At 54.9% G+C, this 19364-nt stretch overlaps 1 protein-coding gene across 5 annotated transcripts; it reads left to right on the top strand.

The window, feature by feature from the left end:
- Positions 1-8863: 8863 nt before the first annotated feature.
- On the top strand, positions 8864-17434 carry Chrm1 (cholinergic receptor muscarinic 1). 5 transcript variants are annotated; one of them, XM_005002852.4, is made up of 4 exons: positions 8864-9131; positions 9999-10102; positions 10479-10555; positions 15149-17434. In XM_005002852.4, exon 4 carries the CDS (start codon positions 15219-15221, stop codon positions 16599-16601), a length of 1383 nt encoding a protein of 460 aa, XP_005002909.1. In that variant the 5' UTR covers positions 8864-9131; positions 9999-10102; positions 10479-10555; positions 15149-15218; the 3' UTR covers positions 16602-17434. The 5 variants fall into 5 exon arrangements, 4 of the variants coding, with proteins under 4 accessions (XP_005002909.1, XP_023420066.1, XP_063084352.1 ...); XM_023564298.2 differs by lacking the exon at positions 8864-9131 and adding an exon at positions 9441-9597; XM_013150513.3 differs by lacking the exon at positions 8864-9131 and adding an exon at positions 9662-9821.
- The last annotated feature ends 1930 nt before the right edge of the window (positions 17435-19364 follow it).

Raw genomic sequence — 19364 nt, 5'->3', positions numbered from 1 at the left:
AATGAAAAAAAAACGCACATGTAACACGCACACAGGTGCACACACTTAACATGCACACTGGCACACACACATTAGGAAACATGCTGTCCCTCTTGTCCTTGCCAAGCACCCTGCTCTCCAGACCCCGAAGTCAGTGGTGGCCATAGTTGCTGTTTTTATCCTCAAGGAAAAAAGGAGAGGCTTTGGCCAGATAGTACCAAACTGCTCTCCAGAAAAGCAAGATTTTAGGGAACTGTGTTAGACAACCTCATGCGCATGGAGCACTAACCAAACAGGCTCCCTCCTATCCACAAAGCACCACAATGCAGCCAGGCCTGGTGGCCCACCCCTGTAATCTTAGCACTCTGGGAGGCTGAGGCAGGAGGATTGAAAGTTCAAGACCAACCTGGGGGGCTGGGGATTTAGCTCAGTGGCATAAGCACCTGCCTGGCAAGCAGGCGGTCGTGAGTTCGGTACCAAAAAAAAGATCAACCTGGGCTACTTAGTGACTTAGCAATTTAGGAGCCTCTTGGCTCACAAGAAAAAGTTGTTTGTTTTTTTAAGCCAGTCAAATTTAGCCGGGGGGGGGGGGGGTTGTATACCAACTTTAGTGACACTAATGTTAATAAGTTCTGATAACCCACTGCCATTGGTCCAGCCGAAAAAGTATTTTAAAAGGCTGAGATGAAAATAAATAAATAAATAAAATAAAGGCTGAGATGTAGCTCAGTGCAAAGGCCCTGGGCTCAATGTCCTGTACTGGGGAAAAAAAAAATCACACACGAAATATTGCCAAACATGCATCATCACATATGGAAGCTCTTACAAATATTCTTCATATTACTTTCCTCACAGTCGTTGCCTGCTTATTATAACAGACTTCCTCCCTCTCTGGCTGCAATTTCATTTCTAAACGTCTGTTGTTTCCCATGATCTCACTGTTTACTTACCAGCACAAGCAGGGAAATAAGCTCTGGCCAGCGCCTCCACCCAGCAGCACAGGATTGTGAGGGTCCTTGCACACACACCTCTCACCTTAAGTGCAAACACAACATCCAAAATGTGGAAAATGCAGGACTTTTCACACAGATTGTCACACTACTCTCCAAAAAAAGTAAAATTTTATAAAAGTGCCTAAGATAGGCTGTGATATAGCTCAGCTGCATAAGCAATTGCTTGGTAAACACAAGGTCCTGAGTTTGATTCCCAGTACAAAAAAAAAAAAAAAAAATCTAAAAGTGCCTAAGATACCCTACTCAACACTGAGTGTCCTTGGATTGCAAAGCAGATCCTAGTGTCTTGCTGTTTTTATCCATATTTACTCATTTCTGAGAAAAAGTAAAAATTTTTCCAAATGATTTAGGTCTACTTATAATTTCCTTCTTGGTCAAATTTCATGCATATCTTTTGCTCATTTTTTCTTTTTTGCTAGTTTGCAAAACTCCTTTCACATTAAAGATATTAAGCTATTATCATATGGTTAATATTTTCTGAATTTAATTCATCTTTTAAATGTATTACTTTCTAAAAATAGAGAAAGTTTGCCTGTGCTAACATGGGAGTGCCAGCATGCATACATCCCTTCAGAAGAGCAGGACCTCTAAGGGAATCCCCTTCCTCAGGCTCACCAGGTGCTGCCTCGTCCCAGTGACCAAGACACCCACCTCTCCCCAGGTACACACAGATCTGCGTGGGTTCTTGGCAGAGAAAGTGCACTGTTGCTAAATAAAATAATATTATTCCCCCAGGTAATTTGAAGATGTTGCCTAATATCTGGTGGCCAATGTTCTCAGAATTAAGAGGTCTTATCTGCACTTGGATGTTTTCTTTAATTCAACAAGTTTGTATCCAATGCCTACTGCCTGCTGGACACCATTCTAGACACATGGGACATGGCAGAGAACAATGTCAGTCCACGTCTACCACCACCCCTGAGTTCACCTGGGGTGGTCCTCACCTCCGCCTTGTCCTCAGCTACCAGGATGAGCAGGACAGTGCAGACAGGCATCTGTGCCTGGTGAGCCATGGTGCTGAGGCTGGAAGGGGGCCTGGACTTTCCCCTGATGCCTGCTAGCTCTTCTGCTCTGGCCTGGGCCCTGCACTGCCCCAGGATCTACAAGGGACCCCACCTGAAGCCTGGTCAAGAGGAGCATTCAACCTCCTTGCTCTAGGTCCCCCCTCTGGGACCTGGTAATACCAAACTCTTGGCTGCTCGAGTCACAAGCAGGGTGGTATCTGAGCTCTGAGTCTGTAGGTCCCCTCAGAACCCTCCAGGATGGGTGCTGGGTCTTCCCAAGGAGTATAGCTGCCCTGCATAGCACTCATGATGGCCTCAGGGAAGAGGAGGGGGCGAAGGCAATTTACCAGCTGCTTTGCTGTGCAAAGGTGACCTGCACATATCCCAAAGACACCCCTCCTGCCGTAGGACCACTCCTCAGATTGTGGCTGACTTCATTCTGCACAATCTGGGGTCAGCAGCACCTGGTTCAGGGGTTTAAGCAGGCCTTGCTGACTATTCCCTGTGTCTGGGTTATATGTAGCCCAACATGTGACCGGGTCAGAGTCTGGATCTGGTTTGTGCAGTGGACTGCTGCAAGCATCCTCATTCCTACCCCTGCCCTCAACCTGTAACCCAACACTCAGAAGGCTAAGGCAGGAGGATCATTGTGAGTTCAAGACATGCCTAGGCTACAAGTGAACTCAAGGCCAGCCTGAACTACATAGAGAGACCCTGTTTCAAAAAAGACCAAAAAAAAAAAAAATCAATTGCATTCTCAACTCTAGTATGAATGAAGGAATATAATTTTTTAAATTGCTACATCAAGAAAAATTTAAATCATAATGAAAAATATATACCACATATATGAATGGGAAATCTCATAATATTACAACTCATAGTTGACATAACATGATAGAAAAATGTCAGTTATTCCAGTATTGATTTATAGATATGATGGACATATTCAAAAAATGGCTCATTAAATTCTAAAATTTACATACAATTATTTTGGGCCAGCCAGGCATGATGCAACCTCCTGTAATATGAGTACTTGGGAGGCTGAGGCAGGAGGATCACCATGAGTTTGAGACCATCCTGGGCTACACAGTGAATTTGAAGTCACCTGAACTATATAGAGAGACCCTTTTCAAAAAGAAAAACAAAAAAAAAATTTTTTTTTTGGTACCGGGGATCCAACTCACAGCCTAGCATTTGCCAAGCAAGCACTTACAATCACTGAGCTAAACCCCTGGCCTCCCCAAAATTTTTTAATTAAAAATTTTAAGTGCTATGGGCCAAGTATAACTGAGTTACTTTTTAGAAAAAAAAGAGAGAGAAACAAAGTGAAAGTATTGTTCCATCAGAAATAAATACATATGGGGCTGGGGATTTAGCTCAGCGGCATAAGCGCCTTGCCTTGCAAGTGTGTGGTCATGAGTTCGATCCCTGATACTGATAAAAAAAAAAGAAAGAAAGAAAGAAAGAAAGAAAGAAAGAAAGAAAGAAATACTAGAAATGCTTATTATCATACCTGGTAGTTAAGACAGTGCTTGGTAGAGAAAAAAAAACAAAATGGGTCACTGGAGGTGAGCAGCAAGTCCTAGATTATCACTGCCCAAGAGGAGGCTGCACACCATAACCCAAGAGCAGGCTCCAGACATCTACTCCCAACAGGAAGCAAAAACGTGCAACCCACACCTCAGCCACACACACAAACCAACTCTTGCTGGCAGACAGATGGAGTCTCAGCCCCTGGGCTCACTACTGAGTAGCTGAGCCTACAGGTACCACCATCACATGTGTTGCACTATAAACAAGGTGAAAAGAATATAAGAAGGCGCTTTCAAGAACTAGAATTTATAAAGAACTTCTGGAAATCGATTAGAAAAGGGACTTCTTTACATACAAGTAACAGGGTAACACTGAAAGTCACTCCCCCAAAAAGCATAAAGTCTTTTAAACACCTTTAAAAGTGCCAAAGAGCTGGAAAGTGAGCCAAGAAAGTAAGACTGCAGCAGGAGAGCAGAGCCCTGGTACACGGGGGGGCCACGCATACCTCCTCCCCATCCCCTGAATCTGCTGCCCAGAGCAGCGCCCGGGACCTGACCAGTGCTGCTCTCCCAGGAAACAGTAAGAGTGCAGAGGATGCCACACGGTTGTCCAGAAGGAATCACATTTACATAGGTGACCTAACAAAATCAACAGAGAAATAAAGGCACAATGACCCCTACTGTCACTCCAGCCACTGGAAAGGCTGGAGCACAGGGTTCACACGTTCAAGGCCAGCCTGGGCAATTTAGTGAGCACTCATCTCAAAATGAAAAACAAAAAGGGCTGGAGGTACAGCTCAGCACCAGAGTGCTGGCAGAGCATGTGTGAGGCTTTGGGTTCAATCGCCGGTACTGTGGGGGGACAGGGAGGGAGGAAGGACCCCTTGAAATTCTTCCCAGCATTCACAGGAACGCATACAATAGACAGCATGTCTATAGCTTCCTTGGTGGGAGATATGTGTGGGCAACTGTATCAATTGGATTACAGTAAAAGGATTTCTGCCCGTTGGAAAATGCTGTGAGTGGGGCATGGTGTTGCATACCTAGAATCCCACCACTCAGAAGGCTGAGGCAGGAGTGTTGTGAATTCAAGGCCAGTCGGGCCACACAGCAAAACAACAAAAAGATGCTCTTTAGGGCTGGAAGTCCAGCTCAGTAGCAGAGTGCTTGCCTGGCACAGATGGCGCAGAATTCAATATCCAGCACTGTAAAGAAAGGGAAAAGCCAGTGCCATTGAACGCACTGATAGGATGCATTCTGTTTGATGTTTAAAGTTGCTATATGAAAAATTAAGATTAAAAAGAACATACATGGATTTACAACAAATCAATAGGAAGAGGAAAGAATTGTGAAACAGGTGAGAGAAAGGGCAAGAGGTCCACAAGGCGGCAGCCCAGGCAGGAGCCCCGACACTCACACTGGTCCACGCAGCACTAGAGGGCCCTAGAGGCCCTGTAACGATCCAGGAGCCTGCGTCCCCACGCGTGCCACACACTCTGCTGGTGCCACCATTCCAGAAAACAGCAGCAGACAGTGGAATGGCCTGGGTCTGAGAGAGGCAGGTTAGGGCTCTGGCTTCTGGAGAATAGGGTGGGGATGTGGGAAGGGGCAGACCCTTTAAGAGGATGCCGCAACTTCCGGGCGGGAGTAGTGGCAGTGGCAGTGGAAAGAGGCAGGAAGGAGCTGTCTGCGCATGCTCGGAAGCTCCAGGCCCCCTGCAAACCTAGGCTGCTAATGCTTCATATTTAAGTGTGAAGAAACAAGGGAGAACCACGCATGAAGGACATTTCCCAGAGACCTGAACCCATGCAGCGGGACGGGCCAAAGTGCCCCTGAGCAGACTGAGACTGGGAGGGAGCCAGCCAGAGGCAACAGCGGAGGCTCCTGCCTGCAGCACATTAGAGGGCGGCAGGAGCCGGCAGGGAGCCTCAGCTGGGCATCCAGGGTGTTGGGGTTTGTTCAGTCACAGCAATCACCCTGAGTGCGTCTTCCAGCGCCAGAGCTATTTGCCTCGCACTGTCTCCCTGCCAGGGTTAGGGATAGACCTGAAGGGTCCCCCAGAGGCACGCGTGGAAGAGGATGGGTCCATGGACGCTGTGCGCGCCCCTGGATTCACTCATCGACACCCCCGCGGTGACTGAGGGACAGGGAAGGGTGACTCTTGTCCCCACTCCTCCCTTTCCTCTGCTTCCTGGCAGCACCCTTCCCTCCACCAGCCCCTTTCTGCCCTGGAGCCGGCAGACCAGGGACTGAAAACATATGCTAAAATAAACCTACCTTCCTTTAAGATGAGGATTCTCTGGTATTTTGTCCCAGTTATGGGAACCTGAGTTATGTTCAGGTTCAAGTATCTACTACTGGGCATGGTGACTTATACCTGTAATCTCAGCACTCACAAGACACTCGAAAGAATCACTGTGTGTTCAAGGGCAGCCTGGGCTACAAAGTGAGTTCCTAAGGCCAGCCTGCGAAACCCTGCCTCAAAAAGACAGGAAAAAAGTACCTAGTTATAGGAGAGTGACTATGATACCATGTTAAATGCCTCTCTGGCCCTGGAGCAAGTATAAAAGAGGAAACAGCTGTGTTAGGCTTTCACACACACACACACACACACACACACACACACACACACACACACAGGGTAGGGGGTGCAGACAGCCTGTGTACCTGCAGCCCCTAGGCTGTTCCCCTTCCCCACCTTTCTTGTCTACAAGTGCAGAGCTCCCACTGCCAGCCCCATCTTGGGCACCACACTGGGGCACGAGCTCACCAAGCAGGGCTGGTTCTGAGTGCAGACCTTACCTCCACCACAGGCAGGGGTTCCTTCTTCTCTGAGACCAGGCCTGAGGCACAGCCCACCTCTGGGGGAAGGAGACAAGGCAGGACACCAGAGAAGGTGGGCCCTACCCCAATATGCACGTGCCCCTTGTCCCAGCCTCTCCATCGGCCTCCAGTCTGGAGCCAGCCCTAATTCGATCATGGGCAGGTAATCACCCACTGCCCGAACAGCTCCTGCCATCCTCCAAGTCATCTTCTGACACCAACCCCACCTGGTCTGATGTTGACCAGGCTGGAACGACCACAAGAAAAGCCAAGAGGCGGGAGACAGAGTCAGACCAGACCTTGGCAAAAGGCAGGTACCCACAGCAGGAGCGTTGAGAGGAGGGATGGCCACAGCAGCATTGGCATCTGGGACCTTTCAAATTGGGCTCACTGGCCTGGCTCTGAGCTCCCTAGCTATGTAGTCCCAGACAGCTTACAGAGCTCTGGCCTCAGTTTACAAAATGTACATGAGCCAAACCACATGAAACATGGGGAAGCCAGCCCACCATTGTCAGACTTCTGCAGGAGGGCAGGGACCTTGGCCTAGCCCCAGAAAGTTCCTCCTTCTTTCCCAGGCAGAGAGGGCCATACTGGGAACAAACCTGCAACAGTGAAAGGGTCCAGACAGCTGAGCTCACCTGGCTCTCAGGCTGTGCAGCAGTGGCCTTGCCCCAGACCTAGCCTGGGGCAAATACAAAGGTAACAAGGCTCCCTGAGCTCACAGCAAGGGGAGCTGGGTCTCTAGTCTCTCACCTCTACCACCCAGGGGCCATGCAGCATGCCAAGGCTACAGGTCTCCTCCCTGGAAGGCAACAGTGCCTCAGCCCTACACATTAGCCCCCCACCAGCCCTCCTGGGACCAGAGCTGGACTCCTGGGTACAGCAAGGTGCAGGGAAGGGTATGGTTGGTGTTAAGTCTAAGATTGATTTGGGAGTGGTGGTGGGAGTGGGGGTGGAGCTCAGGTTAGGTTAGGATTGGATTTGGGGTTTGGCTGTGGTTGAATGTGAAGCTGGGATTAGGTTGGGGTTGGGGTTGGGGTTAAGGTCTAGAATTGAGACTGGAGTTAAGGACACCGTCTCTTGCTGAACACACTTTAGGCCTGAGTGCCAGCACAGCTCTGGGGAAAGGGTGCTGCTGAGGGCCCCTCCCTGCCTGTATCCCCCACCCTGTGGCCTCCGCCTTGGTGAGGCTCCATGGGATTGGGGGCCCTAGGGAAGAAAGCAAATTTCCAGGGCCCAGGCAGGGGATGCCACCATAGCCGAGCTGCTTCTACAACCCTTGCACAGGCCGAAGAGCTCTGGAGACCTGGAGCCCTGCAGTTTCACGAGGACCTGTTGGGGCTAGGGACTATGAGGACAGCCAAGTGCCACCACCAGACTCCATGGCCAGTGGTGACCTTTCCCAGGCCCTGTCCCCCACAGGGATATCACCCTTGCTGCCCAGGCCCAGAGGACACACAAACCCACCCTCTGGAGAAGACCAAGAGGCTGAGAGACCTATAGCCCTGCCCTGGTCCCCAGGCCACTACCCTGCTGGGTACAGGGAACCACCTGCTGGGTAGAGGGGACTGCTCTGCAGTGGGGTCTGCCTGGAGCACAGCTTCTCCTTCCACAAGGAGAAAAGCAAGGGGCCCAGGAGCTTCAGATGTCCCATAGGCCTCTCCAAGCCAGAGTGAGCCTGGCCTCTCCCACATGGTATCCTTGCTCCTGGGGTGTAGGACAGGTCTTCCTGGGCCTGAAGCCCAAGGACTGAGCTCCTGACCTGGACTGGAGCTCAGAGAGAAAGCTCAGAGAGAAGAGTTTAGAGGGCACCCTGACAATTCACTTTCTCTAGATCCCTCCCACTCTCCTCTAGAGTGGGCCAGATTTTTCCCCCCTGGTACTTCGGATTGAAGGCACCACATCCCCAGCTGTTTTTATTTTTTTGTTTGGAGACAGGGTCTCAGTTCCTGAATTTCCCAGTTCGAGTTGGAACTTGGAATCCTCCTGCCTCAGCCTTCCTGAGTCCTGGGACAACAGGGCACAGGTCCGTGAGGTCCTGAAACAGCCTGTAGGCTTGGCCAGGTATCCAGCCCAGGAGGATTCAGGCAGCAAGCGTCCACCTGCCGTCCCCCGTCGTGAAGTGGGCACAAAGTTCGTGGAGAACAGTTTGTGTGTCGCACAGGCGCAGCCATCCTCCCCAGCGAGCACCACCTACACCTGAGCGCCTGCCACAGTATGATGAGGAAACTGGGGCCCAGGTGGTGAAGGACTCTCCCGGATGCCCAAGGTGGGCCAGCTATGTCCCACCCCCGAGAGCAGCCGGGCAGGGATCACGTGCGCCGCGCCCAAGCAGCCACGTTCCTTCGTGCAGCACTAGGCGCTAAAATAAGCCGCTTGCAGCCTTGGCTAAATCAGGCGCGCGCGGGGGTGGCGAGCCAGCCGGCGCGGGTGCTTCTCCCTGCCCCCGCCCTTCCCTGCCTCGATTTCCCCAAGTCCAGGCAGGAAGCGGGAGGGTACTCAGCCAGGGACGAAAATAAGAGATCCCCCTGTTTCGGCCTCAGGTAGCTGGGACGCTGGGACCCCTCCCCCATAGAGTGAGCTTTTTTTTCTGGGGACGCTGGCCAGAGGGACCCGAGGACTCCAGGGACCGCCAGCCTCAATCCCGTAGCGGGAGCCGCGCGGGAGACGATCTGGATGGGTGTCCAGGGCCCCCAGCCGCCCTCAGGAAGGAACGCCCCCAACAGCCTCGCCAGAGTGCCAGAGCCCCATCCTGGCACACTGCGCCTGGGGTCGACGGGGTGAGTGGGATTCGGTCTGCACATCCCCAGGGGCAACGCGGTTCCTGCCCCCCAGGGCCTAGGCGCCTTGGGAGGCCAGGCCTGCGGTATGGGACCAAGCCACGCTGCCCTCAGGGCGCGGTCTCCTAGGAGACGACGCGGAAACCCGAGCGCGGGCGGGGAGCACGTGTGCTCGCGGTCCGACGGCTGGGCTCTGGGTCCCCTAGTCCTCCGGGGCCACCCTCAGCGGACGCGGGGTGCACAGTGGTGGCACGCGTGCACGGTCACGCCCCGAACACCCGGGGCGCAGGGACCCGGGAGCGCCCAGGTGCCGGGCGCCCACGCGGTTCCTCCCTGAGCCAGGCCTCAGGACCCCGCACGGGCACGCGGCGCCGCACGCGCCCAGCCCTGGGTCCGCGCCAAGCTGCAGCCTCGCACGTGAGGCCCAGTGTGTCATTTCCACGCGCAGAGCCCAGGCGGGCGGGGGGTACGGCAGGGCGCGTGGCCGGGTGGGTGGGCGCGTGGGGGGTTCGCGTGTGGTCCCAGGCGTGCGGGGTTGGGGGGGCACCGTGCGCCTCTGCGCGGTGCCGCGCGTCCGTGTGCACTGGGTGTGGGTGTTTGTCTACGGAATCCGCCTTCCCTGCCGTCCGGGACTTTTCCTTCCCGGGCTCGCCTTCCCGGTGCCCTGCCTCCGCCTTCTCAGGGCTCTAGGTGGGTGCCCCGGGGGTGAGGGGGGTGCCTGTGGACCGGCCCACCCCCAGATGCCGCCTGAGGCTCCCCGCTCCCTCCTCCTCCCCCCCTCCTCTTCTCCCTCTCCCTCCCTCCCCCCGGCTGCCATGCCAGGGGGTGGGACGTGCCAATCACCGGCTGTGCCGCTCCCGTTGCCAGCGCAGGGCGCAGCTCCCCCCGGGAGCCAGGTGTTTGGGTCCCGGGAGACGCGGCTCCCGGAGGAGCACGAGGCTGAGGACCCTGCAGACCCCTGTGTGCCCACGGTGAGTGCAGGCAGGGAGCTGGTGAGGTGGGAGGGAGCAGGGTCCGGAGCCAGGGCAGGGCCAAGGTGGGTGGCCCTAGGGGAGGAGACAGCAGGGGTGACTGCAGGCCCCGGGCTGCGGTCACTGGATTCTGGTTGCCCCCAACAGCTTGGCTTTAAAATGGGCACCTCTGATGTTGTCCTGGCCTCTAACCAGTAGGGGAGGTGAAGACCCCCACCTCCAGTAATTGGCCCAGCCCAGCAGGGAGGAGGCTCCCCTGTGCCTGGTAGCAAGTGGGCAGGCAGGAGCCCAGAGGTAGCCCCGGCCATCATTGTCCATGGGGGTCTGGCTCCCCTTCATTGGCTCTGGTCCTAGAATCTCCTCTCTCCTCCCTCAGGGCACCCCCACCCGCTGTCACCCCCCCAAGATGGACTGACCCAGGCTACTGGCTGTGTGGACAAGCTGGATACCAAGGTGGGTGTTGGGCAGAGTCCCCCAGGCTTGCTGGGCAGCTGGGCCCAAGGATGGCACACTAGCCGGGAAGGTGGCCCTGACAGGGGTCATCGCATGTTTCTAGTACCTCAGGTGCTCACAGGGGAGGTTCAGGTCTGAGTTCAGGCAGTGCTTGGAGACCCCACCATGTGGGGTTCCTGCAGTGTCACCAGTGCATGGTGGGGAGTAAGAGAGCGCAGTTAGACTCTTGGCATGGTAAATTACCGGTGCCACAGCAAGGGTTCGCCTCTTCCTTGGAAACACACCTGCAGCTCCACTCTGCCAGGGCAGTTGAGCAGCTAAAGAAGTAGGCAGCCTCCTAATCCCAGATACTAGCCACTTGCTGGGCTGCATTTGTGCCCTGCCCAGGAGGGACACATTGAGAGCTGGAGATTGGATCAGAAGCACAAGGGGACCTCCCAGGAGTCAAGAAAGGACAAGGCCAAAGTCCCAGCAGACCTTGAGAGGAGCTACTCATTGTGGGAATGGAGCAATTGAGGCTGGGGTAGGCATGGCCTCAGCCACAGGAAGGAGACTGAGGGGGTCCCGGAGCAGGGTGGTAGGAGAAGCAGCAGCAAGGGCTCCAGGCAGCGGGCACAGCAGAGTGGGTGAGATGCCAAGTGCTGTGTGCCGGTGGTGCCATGGTGATGGAGGGGGAGGAAAGAGGAGGAGGAGAGGAGAGCAGGAGCTGGCAGGGGCACAAGGAGGACCTGGCACCCCGAGGCCCACCGAGCTCCAAAGCACCCAGAACAGGTCCAGGCCCAGCCTGCTGGCTATGAGCAGGCTGGAAATAGCACAGGTAGTGGCTCTTGCAGTGAGCACGTTTGACAGTGGCTTTGGGATGCTGTCCTCTCCCCACAGCTGTCTGTGCCATGTTTAACTAAGGGCAACTGCCTGGCATCACAGGGCAACCTGAGCTGAGAATGTGACCAGCTCTGCCATTTACATTGTCATTTTGAAACCTGGCATCAGGAGCAGTAGTTGGGGTGTCTTTTGTGGGTCAAGAGCCACCTGAGAAAGGCTGGTCTGTGGGCCATACTCTGGAAGGGCACACCAGGCAGGGAGCCTGGCTGGGGGAGGACATCTTCGCCACCTGTCTGCCCTCTGCTGACCACAGTCCCCTGGAGGCCTCTGCTCCAGTCAGGACTCTGCAGGCCTCCGGGCCAGGCACCAAGATGGCTCCACATCCCACCCCACCCGTGGGTGATGCTCAGGAATCTGCCGTTGGCTGTCTCTTGCCTTCCCTCCTTGGCAGCCAGATACCCAGCCTCAAGAGACAGGGGCAAGTCCAGGGCTGGCCTGGTCAGTTGGTTGGTCAGTGGGTTGCAGTCGGAGGTTCTGACCTCATCCCTTAACCCTTTGTATCCAGGATCACACATATATGCATACACACACGCACACACACACACACACACACACACACGTGCACACCCATGGCTTCCCTACAGCTGGGACGCAGGATTTCCTTGGTCCATTTTACAGAGGAGCCCTCACCTCAGGAGCAGAGGCCCAGCCCAGGAGAAGATATGGGAAAAGGTGGCCTGGGCTCTGCTGGTACCTGTCCTGTCCAGAGCTTTCAGCCAAGGAGTAGGAGGACCCCATGCCACTGTTACTTGTTTCATGGACACTTACTAAGCCATTACTGTGTGCTGGGGCTGGGCAGAGTGAGTAGGACATGGGGCCGTCAGAGCCTTGCCTTGTGCTGGCTCCACCTCCACACTGTCATCACTGTCATGGGACAGACTGTCACACCCAGGCAGGTTCCAAGCAGAGGACAGAGTCCTGGACGCTAAATGATGCAAACGGGTTTGGCCCAGCCTGCAGGAATAGTCAGGGAGGCTGGTCACAGACCTGAATGCAACCGACCTGGATGCAGACCAGGTCCCAACCCTGACTCAGTTTGGAGGTGTCTTCCACCTCTTTCTTCTGGACCTCAGTTGCCTCCTTAATGCAATGGGTGTAACATAGCACTGACTTCAGGAAGCAGGGACCCAGGTCTCATCCCTGAGGGACTGCATGGTTGCTGCTCCTTTTGCAGACTTAGGGTAATGATAATGGAACCTCTCTTCTGAGGGGCGGGAGCAGCTAAATCACATCACCCATGTGATGCACTCAACTGTGTCTAGGAGGTTCTAGCAGGCAGTACATACCAGTTGCTGGGATGATATTAGTAACATCATTAAAGGCTCCACAGCCTTCACCGGGAGGCCCAAGCCTGAGCAAACAGCACCTCCCTGCCAGGCCACCACCCTCATCCCCACTCTTGGGTCCCCCTCAGTAGCACACACACTTTCCAGCCAATCCTGGTCAGGGCTCCCTGACCAGGACAGCACCTTGTGAGGTCACAGCCAGATTAGGACTCTAAGCCAGCAGGGAAGTATGCACAGATTGTCTGGGGGAGTCCCGAAACTGCCGCAGTGCCCACCCACACTCTGTTTCTGGTCAGGACAGGACAGCCAGGTGAAACAAGGCTGCCCCACAGGCTGAGTCCTCTTGGTTAACATTTTCACTGTGGATTCTTTGCATTAATTTCTCTTCTTTAAAATATTGGATTAAAATGCTCTTTTCTTGAGTCCTGGGTGACCCTGAGGCAAGTGTCCCTGCCTGGGATGGGGAAGAAGCCAAGCTCAGTCTGGAGGTGTCTTCCACTTCTTTCTTCTGAGCCTCAATTGCCTCTTTAAAGCAATGGGTGTAACACAACACTGACTTCGGGAAGCAAAAGGGTCAGGAGTAGGGAAAACCCCACCAGATCTCAGCCTCTTGCTGGTATCCAACTCTAAATGAGATGGGTGCATCAAAAACTCATAATCAAGACTAATTTGCTGGCCAGGCATAGTGGTACATGTCTGTAATCTCAGGCACTCTGGAAGCTGAGGCAGGAGGATTGCTGTGAGTTCAAGACCAGCCTGACTACAAGTCCAGCCTGGACTACAAAGTGAACTCAAGACCAGCCTGAACTACATAGCAAGACCCTATCTCAAAAAAAAAAAAAAAAAAAAAAAAAAAAAACCTAATTTTGCTTTTTTGCAACTGGGGGTTAAGCCAAGGCCTCAAGTGTACTAGTTGAACACTCATCCCTGAACTACATACTCAGCCCTTTTAAGGTTTTATTATGAGACAGGGTCCTCCCACTTGCCCGAGACTGGCTCCAAATTGCAGTCCTCCTGCCTCACCCTCCTGAGTACTGGGATTACACCATACCACCATATTTTAATGCAGTATTCTTAAGATTCATGTTGGTTGAGGAGAGCCCGGTTAGTCAGCAGCAGCCTAATGAAGTTGCTCTGGGACAGACCACTGGGGCTGTGCTCCTTACTTCTCCCCATCTTGAGAGATCTGTAAATCTATATGGTTTTTCAGCTTCAGCTTCCTCATCTCTAAAAGGGAGAGGAAAGTGAGACCCAGGTCATAGGTTTCTGTGAAGACTGAATGGGGTGGCCAAGCAACAACTGGCTCCACACCACATATCCCCAACAGCAGTGAGCATAGCTGAAGCAGCAGCAGCCCCTTCATTGTTTTCAAGATTCGTAATCCAAGCAATGGATGCTGCCAGCAGGAGGCAGCCTTGCAGGGCTCAATATGAAGCGCATGCTTCACCAGCCCAGAGCTGTCCAAACACTAATCCTCCACAGCCATGTCCCTGAAATGTGAGCCCACCCATGGGTTTTATCCTTGTTTTTCAGTTGAGGAAACTGAGATATAAAAAGCCACATCACTAGCAATCATTCTTCCCAGTCATTGGTGAACCCTGGATTCCAAAGCCACACTGCCAGCTTTGGCCCTGTCCTGTCGCAGGCATGGCCCCCGCTGACAGCTACTCACACCCGCTCTAGGTCACAGTACCACTGCACACACAGAGGCTGCCAGTAGCAGTAGGCATGGGCAGACGGGTGCCTGTGACCCAGAGCAGGGCACACCCCTCCTCACACACAGCAGGGCCACAGCCAGGGGGACCCCTTCCCTGTGCCCCAGCTGAGCACTCCGGAGAGGCACCTGAGCTGACCCAGCGCACCCCCAGCAGAACAGCCCTGGCTGTGAGCCTTTCTCTTTACCCCACTTGGTGCCTAGGCCCCACTCCAGATCCCAGGGACATCGGAGCATCTGCCGGAGCCTAGGAACAGAGCCAGCAGAGGGGGCCCTTCCACATCCCATCTGGGCCCAGACCCCACTTCCTGTGGTGAGATGAGGGTAGCGAGGCTGTCCTCCTGAAGACACATACGGATTAGCTCAGTCACTTGACTGAGCCCTTACCATGGGGTCTGGGATGCAGCCACACCTCAGCAGTGAAACGCCGCTAAGGCTGAGCTGAATGCTTTGAAATCCAAGAAACTGGGTGAGAAGAGAGCCCCCACCCAGCTTGGGCCACGTGTGCTGGGCGCCCCCTGGCAGCCCCTCAGTGGGCACAGAGGCTTGGCAGCTGCATGCAGCGCTGAAAGAAGCAGTGTCTGGCCTGGTTCTCATCTCAGCCACCAGCCAGGCCAAGTGCACTGCTATGGCCTCTCGGCAGAGGGCATCGTGTGCCTGGCCTGCGGCACCCATTCAGGTACCAACCGAGCCCATGTCTGCTGTCTACAGGTGATGACATCCCTTTGAGGACGCCCTCTGTGGTACTGGTTGACAGGCCACTGCTGCCCACCAGGCCACCATGAACACCTCAGCTCCACCCGCCGTCAGCCCCAACATCACCATTCTGGCCCCAGGAAAGGGTCCCTGGCAGGTGGCCTTCATTGGCATCACCACAGGGCTCCTGTCGCTGGCCACCGTGACAGGCAACCTGCTGGTCCTCATCTCCTTCAAGGTGAACACAGAGCTCAAGACAGTCAACAACTACTTCCTGCTGAGCCTGGCCTGTGCTGACCTCATCATAGGTACCTTCTCCATGAACCTCTACACCACCTACCTGCTCATGGGCCACTGGGCACTGGGCACACTGGCCTGTGACCTCTGGCTGGCTCTGGACTATGTGGCCAGCAATGCCTCCGTCATGAACCTGCTGCTCATCAGCTTTGACCGCTACTTCTCAGTGACCCGACCACTCAGCTACCGCACCAAGCGCACACCACGTCGGGCAGCCTTGATGATTGGGCTGGCCTGGCTGGTCTCCTTTGTGCTCTGGGCACCAGCCATCCTCTTCTGGCAGTACCTTGTGGGTGAGCGGACGGTGCTGGCCGGGCAGTGCTACATCCAGTTCCTCTCCCAGCCTATCATCACCTTCGGCACCGCCATGGCCGCCTTCTACCTCCCGGTCACCGTCATGTGTGCGCTCTACTGGCGCATCTACCGCGAAACGGAGAACCGGGCGCGGGAGCTGGCAGCCCTGCAGGGCTCTGAGACACCTGGCAAGGGTGGCGGCAGCAGCAGCAGCTCGGAGAGGTCACAGCCTGGAGCTGAGGGCTCCCCAGAGACCCCGCCGGGCCGCTGCTGCCGCTGCTGCCAGGCACCCAGGCTGCTGCAGGTCTACAGCTGGAAGGAGGAGGAGGAGGAAGAAGAGGGCTCCATGGAGTCACTCACATCCTCAGAGGGTGAGGAGCCTGGCACTGAGGTGGCCATCAAGATGCCCATGGTAGACGCCGGGGCCCAAGCACCTGCCAAGCCGCCCCCCAAGAGCTCCCCAAGCACAGTGAAGAGGCCCACTCGGAAGGGCCGAGACCGAGCCAGCCGGGCCCAAAAGCCCCGTGGGAAGGAACAGCTGACCAAGCGCAAGACCTTCTCATTGGTCAAGGAGAAGAAGGCAGCCCGGACCCTGAGCGCCATCCTCCTGGCCTTCATTCTCACCTGGACACCATACAACATCATGGTGCTGGTGTCTACCTTCTGCAAGGACTGTGTTCCCGAGACCTTGTGGGAGCTGGGCTACTGGCTGTGCTATGTCAACAGCACCGTCAACCCCATGTGCTACGCGCTCTGCAACAAGGCCTTCCGGGACACCTTTCGCCTGCTGCTGCTCTGTCGCTGGGACAAACGGCGCTGGCGCAAGATACCCAAGCGCCCAGGCTCGGTACACCGCACACCCTCCCGTCAGTGCTGAGGGCCCGGCCCTTCACCGTCCCAAGCCCAATCCTGGGATTCATGCTCCGCCTCCCGGACAGCCAGAAAGGCCCTGCCTGCTCTCCCAACCAACAGCAGCGGAACCTGGGGAACTGGTTTTTCATTCCCTGCTGGGCGGGAATGGACCCGCACCAGGAAAAGTCCCACAGGAGGATCCAGGCTTTGCTCCCTGTTTGCTTAGGGCAGGAAGCCCAGGGCGGGCTGTTCAACTGGGAGGCCACGCCCCGGCAAGCCGAGCAGCAGGACTGTGGTGGGAGATGCCCATGCATTGCTTTCGAGGCCACAGCGGGCACTGACGCCAGATTCTGAGGTGAGAAGCTTGGCTCCAAGCACAGGAACCCCAGCTGGAAATCCTTCCCCCACTCCTCAGGACAGTTCAGCTCCCAAGACGCCCCCAGGGCACCCTGTGTGTCACCTCCCAGGCACACATCCCAGCAGCAGCAGGGCAATGACTCCAGGGAGGATCTAAAGGCTGGTGGCAGCTGTGGGGCCAGGCGCCAGGTGTTAAGTATCCTGCTGTCTTCTCTGCCCTTTGTCCCAGCAACCTTGGTCCTTTCCCACCTGGCTTATAGCCACCATTGGGACTGGACCGCTCAGGTCCTGCAGCCCAGTCAGGCCCCGCATGCCACCTACCACCAGTCTTGCCAGCCCTGCCAACCCTACCCTGCCCTACCCCACCCCACCAGCAACAGGTCCCCCCCTGAGTTCCTTCCTGACCATGCATGGCCTCCCAGCAGCCCTTGCCCCGGGCTGGCCCACGTGTTCTTTCCTCCATCTCAGCAAGTGCTGAGTCTGAATAAAGCTGCACAACCAGCCGGTGTCAAGGCTGTTCATTGGGTGTTGCTGCTGGCCCAGGCTCCGGCCACAGTAGACAGTCAGGAGGCATAAGATAGTGGGACATGGGATGTGACCCCTAATCAGCTCTGGGAGAGGTAGCCTGCAGCCTGGCCCGGGCAAGGAGGGTGAGCAGGCAGAGCTGGCCACAGAGGGCATCTGGGCCCTTGTCACAGGGAGAGTACAGAGGGGCTCCAAATTCCAGTTTATAGGTAGGGAAATGAGGTGAGTGGAGGCGCAGTCCAGGCTTAACCCACAGCTCATGTCAGTCTCCTACCCTTGACTGTATCAAGCTGGGGTGACCCTGCAGGAGAACACCTTGTGGAGCAGGAGCTCAAGTCTCATGCCAAGGACCTAGAGAAATCCCATGGAGATGGTTCTCAAGGTGGGAGTGGGGTCGGGAGTCCCCAAGCCGAAAGGGTCATGGATTTGCTAGCAAGAAACATGGAACTCAGCAAATCTGCCACTTCCTGGAGAGAACAGAAGGAAATGGCAATAGGAGCAGGAAGAGGCTAGGTGGAGCAGGGCCACGTGGAGTCCTCCCTTGGAGGAGACAAGCGGGCTGGGCCGGATCCCCTGACAACAGTGTGACAACACAGTGCCAACCTTGGTGCCCAGTGCAACCATTAGATATCTCACAGGCCTGGCTCTCCGCATCAGCCTCCTAAAATTCAGAAGTAGGAGAGGCCCAGAGCCACCACTCCAGACATATTTTGGGCATCACCTACGTGTGTGCCTATTGGTATGCAAGGAAGATTCTCCCACCAGTAATGTGGCCCCAGGGCTGACATCTCCTCCCAGGAGGTGTGACATGGCCATGCCCTCCTGAAGAAGGTGTGGCCCCCTGCTAGTAGCCTCAGTATTGGTAGGCAGATGTTGGGGTCACCCTAGATGTACAAAAATGGAATCTGAGGGTTGAAACCAACTATATGCTTCTGGTTGTTTTTGCAACACTGTAATTTAAACTCAGGGCTACATTCCCAGCCCTTTTTAAATGTTTTATTTATTTTGAGACTGGGTGTCCCTCTAAGTCATAAATTGCCCAGGCCAGGCTCAAACTTGTGAACCACCTGCCTCAGCTTCCCAGAGTGCTTGGATGATTGGTATGCACCACCATTCCTGACTTATTTTTGAGACAGGGTCTCACTCTAGACCAGGCTGGGCTCAAACTCGAAATCCTCCTACATCAGCCTCTCCAGGGCTGGAATCACAGATGTATGCCACCACACCCAGCTGGCTGTCTTGCTTTTTTCATTGCTGGGACAAAATATGTGACACCCAGAGTTAAAAAGGGAAAATTTTATTTGGCTCACATTCTGTAGAAGTTTCAGTCCAAAGTTGACTGGCTCTATGGCAGAGGGGCATTGCAGAGGAGAAATAGTTCATGGCAGGCAGAAGACAGAAGCAACTTGGGATTAACACCATCTTTCTGCCTCTTTTATCCAGGCTGGTCAGGATGGGTAGTACCCTTGAGCCTAGCATTGCACCATGAATCAATTCCAGTGTCACACATTCTAGATACAGCCACCTCTGAAACTGGCCTACCTGAGACTGTGAGGCTTTGGGGAACATAGAGACAAAAGCCACAACACTGCCCTTGAGTACTGATTAGTCCCCCAAGTGGTTGCAAACCAGGCAGAGATCCTGACCTAGACAAGTGGGGTTCTAGTGGGGTTAAGTCCTTGCAGAGGGAGGAGAAGAATTCATCCTCAGCTTCCAGGACTCCCAGAAGCCCCTGAGCAGTGGGAATGAGAGTGTGGATGAGAAATCTGGACCCCTGTGTCCAGCTCTGGGCTGCCAGCCTGTGACCTGAAAGTGCCTCCACTTTACCTGTGTCCTCATGACCCAGCCTGTGTGGAAGGCCTCAGAGCCTCAGTCGAGAAATGGAGCTCCAGGTTCATCCAGCCTG

The sequence above is a fragment of the Cavia porcellus genome, unplaced genomic scaffold, assembly GCF_034190915.1.
Source record: "Cavia porcellus strain 051 isolate PalLab524CR breed Dunkin Hartley unplaced genomic scaffold, mCavPor4.1 scaffold_17, whole genome shotgun sequence".
Classification (NCBI taxonomy): Eukaryota; Metazoa; Chordata; class Mammalia; order Rodentia; family Caviidae; genus Cavia; species Cavia porcellus.
Note: the sequence above shows the minus strand (reverse complement) of the source record. Positions and strands in the feature narration are given on the sequence as shown.